The 7,005-nt window shown below is 28.1% G+C and overlaps 1 protein-coding gene across 1 annotated transcript; it reads right to left on the reverse strand.

Annotated features, from left to right (window-relative positions):
- Positions 1 to 2,237: 2,237 nt before the first annotated feature.
- On the reverse strand, positions 2,238 to 5,537 carry LOC101507040 (aluminum-activated malate transporter 9). Its single transcript, XM_012719284.3, has 5 exons — positions 5,068 to 5,537; positions 4,591 to 4,998; positions 3,636 to 3,772; positions 3,401 to 3,547; positions 2,238 to 3,243 (listed from the first exon to the last, which is right to left on the reverse strand). The coding sequence occupies exons 1-5, from the start codon at positions 5,417 to 5,419 to the stop codon at positions 2,566 to 2,568; spliced, it is 1,722 nt and encodes a 573-aa protein (XP_012574738.1). The 5' UTR covers positions 5,420 to 5,537; the 3' UTR covers positions 2,238 to 2,565.
- Between the last annotated feature and the right edge of the window lie 1,468 nt (positions 5,538 to 7,005).

Genomic DNA, 7,005 nt, shown 5'->3' on the forward strand with positions numbered 1-7,005 from the left:
TCCCCACACCTTTTTTCTTGTTCTCAAATCTGCTTAGAAACTCAAGAGAAACCTTGACTCTTATGTTTTTTCCATTTTTACCCTTGTTTCTCTGCAAGCAATTGAGAGTACATCATCACGGGAAAACCTGCTTTCTAATACATAACGATCATTTTTTCAATGGAAAAAATGCTTGCCTCTTGCTACTGTTGTCTCCATGGAAGAAAATGACAAGAATAATAAAAACGATGACGGTGGGTGAGGAAAGGGAAAGTATGTTGTGATAGTGGAGGGCTGGAATTTGTTTTTTACGGTTGGAATTTGAAAGCCTAAAAGATGTGTTTGTTGAAATTTATTAAATTAATCAAATCAAAATTATAATAGTAGTTTTTATTATTTTAAATCTATAATTATTAAAAAAATTCTAATAATTTAATTACTAAAAAATTTAATTAAATTATTTAATATTAATGTAAGGTTTTTAATTAAGGATATTTTTTAATATTTAAAAAAAAATTATTTCTTTTATATTTTTCTTCTACTAATCAACACATCAAACTAACTCTATTATTCTTTTTTTTTTTTCACTTTCTTCTCACAATTAAACTCACCCTTAAACTTTTCTTTCTGGTTGGATGGGAAATGGAAAAAGAAAAAGACCAAAGAAATAATGTTAATAAAAATATTTAAAGTAAGTTTGGAAATATATAATAAGAGTGAATGGAATTATTGTATAAAAATAGTCGTTTTTTAAAAGGGAATAGATCGATGAGATTATATATATGTTTTTTAATATAATTTGTAAAATTATATTTAATTATTTGATCCAGAATAATTCAAACATATAAAATTTAGTTTGTTTTTAATTCACGTGGCTTTTATTTTGGAAGTGGAAATCATCTCCAACTTTTCGATTTCGTCTTTAACTATAATAAGTTCATTCTCCAGCAAAGTTTATATATATTAAAAAAAAGTAGTTATAATAATTAATTTATCTTAAAGAATATGTCACTTTTATTTACCTATTTTTATTATTATAATTATTAATATTATAAGAGAAAAAAATAATTTACATTTTTTAACAGTAAATTAAAAGGGTGCATATATGTGAATAAATCATTGATGCATAAAAAATTTATAAAGGATATTATATTACAGGAAAAAAAATAAGGTATTATAATTAATTAAGAACAAAATAAATATATTTCTAATTGATTTAACAATTATAATTAATGATATTAGATACAAAGCAAGACATCAACTTATTTCATTGTATAAAAAGCAAGATATAAGCATTAGAGGCAAATCAAACCACTTATTTTATTTTTCTCAATGGTATTCTCCCTTAATTTTAGAAAAAAAATTACAATGGAGAAGAGTAAACCAATGTAACACAAAAATCCTTAAAAATATATCATCTATCTTTTAACAAAACTCAATAAAAATTTATCTTTTAAATTAAATATGTCTTTATTTCTCCTCTTTTTCTTTCCTTGTATTAAAATCCGTCTCATCATCTCTCATTCTTTAACCAAATAAATGCTAAAATTTTGTATGGATTGATGGCATAAAATAATATTTAGGTAGATTCTATTGTTTGGATTTATAAAAAATGAATGGAGTAGAACAAAAGTCAATTGAATCAATTCCATCCTATACCACTCAATCCTCCAATTTTCATTCTCCCCAGTTGAGAGTGTATCCAATGGGATGGAGCTACAAAATTACAATATGACCCTTCTACCCTTATTTGATTGGTTAAGTTTAAATTGCATCTTCGTCTCCTCACATACAGTTCTTTCATGTTTTTTCTTCTTCTACTCGTGACCTGTTCATTTATTCAAAACTTGCTCAATACCATTAATTTAATTATGTTTCTTCTTCACTTCCACCGAGGTACACTATTGTTATCTTGATTTCGTGTGCTCTCTGTGCAGTATGATTCGTGTGCCATCATTGCCTCATAGGTACATGGTATTTATTATCACTCATGGAACAATATTGAGTCAATAAAGAACCATTAAACAAAGCATACATGAATAATCCAATGGTATACTACTGTTCTAGTTTGGAGCTCACAATATGAGCTTTTGTTGGGAGCTTCCTTTGAATATGACTGCAACATGACCAATAAAGTTTATTTTAGTTCAAGGATTCAGGTCACTTTACAAACATGGAATAGAATTTAGACACAAAAAAAACTTGTAGAATGTTTTTCTTTTTGCAAAAACTGTTCTCCATATATTCTATACATAGAGTTAAAAAATGTAATATTTTCTGACATTATGATATAAATAACGAGATGTCTGTACATTTCAAGAATAAAATATAACAAAGTGAATTATTTACTCTAGTTCTAAATATTGCTCCCGCTGTTTTCAAAACATGGATTCTCTATGATGGTTGTAGCAGTTTCTGCAGAGCTGTTGCAAAGAATTAAAATTCTAGTTTTCTTCTAGTCTTCAACTTAGTATAAAGGATACTAGTCTCACTAGTTTCATGGTAATTCAAAATCATTAGAAATGTATATTTTCATTTTGGATCTCTTCCTATTGCCATACACTCATACTCCATTTGCCACAAATCCTATGATTTGAAGCAATTGAACAATCTAGTCCAAAAACCACCAGAGGTTACCACACCTTGTTGTTCAAGAGGGTCCATAAAATTAGCTTTCTCACCCAATTCTTCAAATGAATCAACCAGGTTTTGAAGTCTTGCTACAAATTCAATCAGAAGTGATGTAAATGTTGTTAGAGACAGTGAACTAGCAGTTTCATAAGTCTTTGATTCTTCCTTTTTTGCTGCGGTGTCTGCTTTGTTGTAAACATGAGCAGGCCAAGACATCTGTTTCATGAACAAGTTTTCAGAAACAGGCACAGTAGAGTTATTACTATTTGTAGTATTTCCATCCCAACTTTTTTGAACTTCAATTGATCTAAGATCAAGAACAGCTTCACTTAGAGATTTGATCTCTAGAAATTTTCTATCTTCATCCATGTTAAATAGGCCTTTAGAATTATCATCTTTTTCTTTGGGACGATTTCCGATCTCCCAGAGCTCTGAATTTACAAGGAGGTATGATTTTTTATCAATCTTTTGTTGCAATTCTTCTGCAGCCTCGTGTACTTCATACAACAAATCTCCCCTTCCCAGTTTCTCCATCTTCTTGACTTTGTTTCCGAGTTCGCGCAACACTTTTGCTCCTTCGGAACCTACTCTCTTAAGCTCGTTGCGGAAAACTTGTCTCTTCTCAGCTGGGGCCTATACATCCAAACAAAGTTTAGTACTTCCATGATTGTTTTATGAATAGGAACAAAACACTATATAAAAGAAAAAAGTGAATTCAAAAGACTAGTGTCTCATCATATGGAAAATAAAACAGTTTTACAGAAAAAATTTCACATAATGAAAAGTATACCTGTATTTCAGAAAGTATGCATCCATGCATGGCCATGACCATAAATGCACAATGCCTTAGAGCTCCACTTACTTTCACATAATTCTTCCATGGATATTTAAGCATTTTGTAGTGACCATGAGGTGGCTCCCACACAGCAAATCCCATCTGCATTAATCACTAGCATGTAACAATGAGTCAAAAGGATGATAAATAAATATTCATGAAACAAACAGAGAACTAAAATAGACAATACCAAAGAGTCCTCGTTACTTGTAGATTCAACAGCTGATCTATAGCCACTGTAAACTGGATCATCAGCAGCTTGGTAAGTAAGAATTTTGGATGGCACCTTCTTGTACTCAACACAATTTAGGTAATGATTGACAACCCCTGAAAATAAGTTACACAAAGTTGTTCAATTCAACTCAAGAAACAGAACTGACTTAAGGGTAAGACTATTAAACCCTGAACAAAAACTTATTTGTCATTAGTTTTGTTTTTTATAAACAAAAAGACCACATATATTAAAACTTGTTTTAGACCTCTCTTACTATTGAAAATTATTGGATCAACCCCTGCTCCATTACCTAAAGTTTAGTAGTTTAAGGTATTTGCAAGTAGATTGAGAAATCGCTTAATTGATATATATTGTACTGAAATGTTCTTATTTATATTCATTCTTACAAAATCTCCTATTTATGCATCTAATCTACTCCCAGTACCTATCTTGGGGGTATAGTGTTAGAAGGAAAAAAGTCAATTATATTTTGGATTTTTAAAACACCAAATATTTTCAAACAAAATGCTTAAATCCAAAGTTTACAAATTGAAAGAATAGTGACTAGTTAAATACAAGAGGCTCACACCAGTTGGAGAGTAAGGAGGGTAAATGTATTTTCAAATTTTGAAAACATGACCTCTAGATCACAAGACATCAACCTTACCGTTGCGCCAAAGCTTGCCTTCACACGGTAGTATTATTAATGGAAAATTAAGAGAAAAAGTGAGGTTCAGTTCTTTATGCGTTTATTATATGGCTCTTAACTAAAAATACATCTTTTATAGTTATAATAAATTTTGAGAAAATTATGAAGTTGAAGAAATCATTGTATGTTAAACTAAGAACCATACAAAAAAGCATACAAGGAAATACACCTAAATTTAGTCCGAAAAATAAATGTGATGATGAGGAAAATGTTATACAATACCTTCCAAAGATGTTGCAACACCCAAGAAATTTTTGATGACAAGATTATGCAGATCTTCACCAGCCCAAATAGGATATATACAGATATTAACTCCCAAAGATATAGCAGCACCAAGTGCAATGTTAAAAAATCTACTTATAGCTGTGTCAATAAATTCACCCGTATGGTAACCAGATACTGTGATGTAGCAATAAGTGATCAAGAAGACACGGAAACCATATTCATAAGGCTTCATAGTTGGGTATAGTTTTGCATAGGTGATACAAAATCCAACAATGAAAGTACTAATAGCAATTATAACTTCTTCCCATTCTCCAGCCAATGCTGATAACTCTCCCATTCCTACAGCAAGTCCTCCAGCTGATAAAGTTCCTAATCCTCTGTTAAACCCCTTGCTTAAAGTTGCCCCTGAAGAAATTTCATTGTATTTTTATTTGTAACAATAAAAAAATGAAGAAAAAAAATTATTTATTTTACCTATACTGAATTCAAAGACGACGACAACGGTAAGAATAGCCCAAACAGAATTACGACTCATATCTTTGAAGGGTTCTTTGAGAAAAATCAAAAGTGATATAAGAGTCAAAGCAAGACCCATTTTTGCAGCGAATATAATTTTCCTTGGATCAGAACGACCCATTTCCCATGCCTTGTTAGCAACAAGCTTCACACTTATCCAAAACTTCAACATCTTCGATTGCTCTTCTTGTTCTTGTTGCAAACCAATTCCTATCTGTGAATAACCATCACCTTTCATGGATAGAAGTTTCTCTTTTTTATCAGCTAAACTCTGAATGAATGACCCTGATTTCACCAACTTTGGAGCCATTGAGTTTTTTTGGTGTTTGAATGATATAGTAGAATGGTAGTTAGTTATTATATGATGAAGAATTTGATGTGAGAAGAGTGTAGAGAGATACTAGTAATTAGTTGAGAGGATAATAAATATATAGAAGAGGTTGAATAATAATATATATATGATGGATGGTGATATGATATGGCGTTGCATCCGCAAAAAAAGAAAAAAATAGTTTGTTTGTTATACATATGATAATGTTATGTTTGTTTTCTTACGGAACCAAAAACAGAGCAGACAGGGTTAAACACGTGATATATCATATCACAATGATAAAAAACCACAACCATATTCGCAATTTCGCACCGCTATCTATTTTATTTCTTTATTAAAATAAAATAGATAAATTTCAAGTTATCTTTTGAAAATTATAGATAAATAAATTACCCACAATTAACTCAAATCAATCACGTGTTACCACATATTTTTTGTTTAAACAATAGCTAAACTCATATATTTTAAATGTGAAAAGGTATAATAATTTAAGTTTTTTTATTTATTTATAAAATATAATTTTTTTTTTTATGATTGAAAACATTAGGTAAGGGAGACATATCATATGCAAGATTAGATAAAATAACCAATTATTTTAAAATTTACAACGAATTTACCTATCATTTACTAATTGCATAATACCAAACTTAAATTCAAAATATAATGGAAAAGTTCAATTATATGCGTCAAATAAAATTAGTAAAATGTAATCTTTTTAGTTATATTTATTTTTTTATTAAAATATTACTATAATATAATAGCAAAAAATATATTTCGTTCATCTCACAATTAGTATTATTTAAGATTCTTATATATTTATTAAGAAATATAATAATTAAAAAAAAGATATATATATATATATATATAATTTATTTAATAAATTACTCATTTTAACTATTAATAAATTTTTTAATTTTATCAATGTAAATTATAATAATATTTTATAAATTATACATATAATAATTATTGAAGAGTAATATAAAAAAAACTATTAAAACTGTATTTAAATTTAAAAATAACATTTATTTTAAGACAATTTTTTTATTAAATTAAAATGACACTTATGAGACAAATAGAATAGTATCTTAAATCGACAGTTCTGTCACATGCATGGCACGAGTACCTACATTAATTTTATATTTTTATAACTACCAATTAATTTGTACAAAACTGTTACCATAACATATATCATATTATATTTATGGTAAATTGTACAATTTTTTAAAAAGAAAAATCTAACTCAAAATGACAATTGACAAAATTATTAAATTTAATATTATGTTTATGTTTTAGGATTGAACTCAATAGCTCGCATAATTTTTATGGTAAAGAGTACATGTATAATTAAAGAAATATATATGTTATTACACCGTACTAGCATAGTCAACGCTCTTAATTATTATATTCAATAAAAAATATAATTTCTTTTAGGTAAAAAACAAAATGTTTTTGTGATTATAGACAATATATATATATACAAGTAGAATTCTTTTAACTTTAGAAATAATTATGTGATAGTTATTCTATTTAATAATTTAATATAAATGATTCATTTCATTAATTCA

This window comes from Cicer arietinum, chromosome 6 (genome assembly GCF_000331145.2).
Source record: "Cicer arietinum cultivar CDC Frontier isolate Library 1 chromosome 6, Cicar.CDCFrontier_v2.0, whole genome shotgun sequence".
NCBI classification, from domain to species: Eukaryota; Viridiplantae; Streptophyta; class Magnoliopsida; order Fabales; family Fabaceae; genus Cicer; species Cicer arietinum.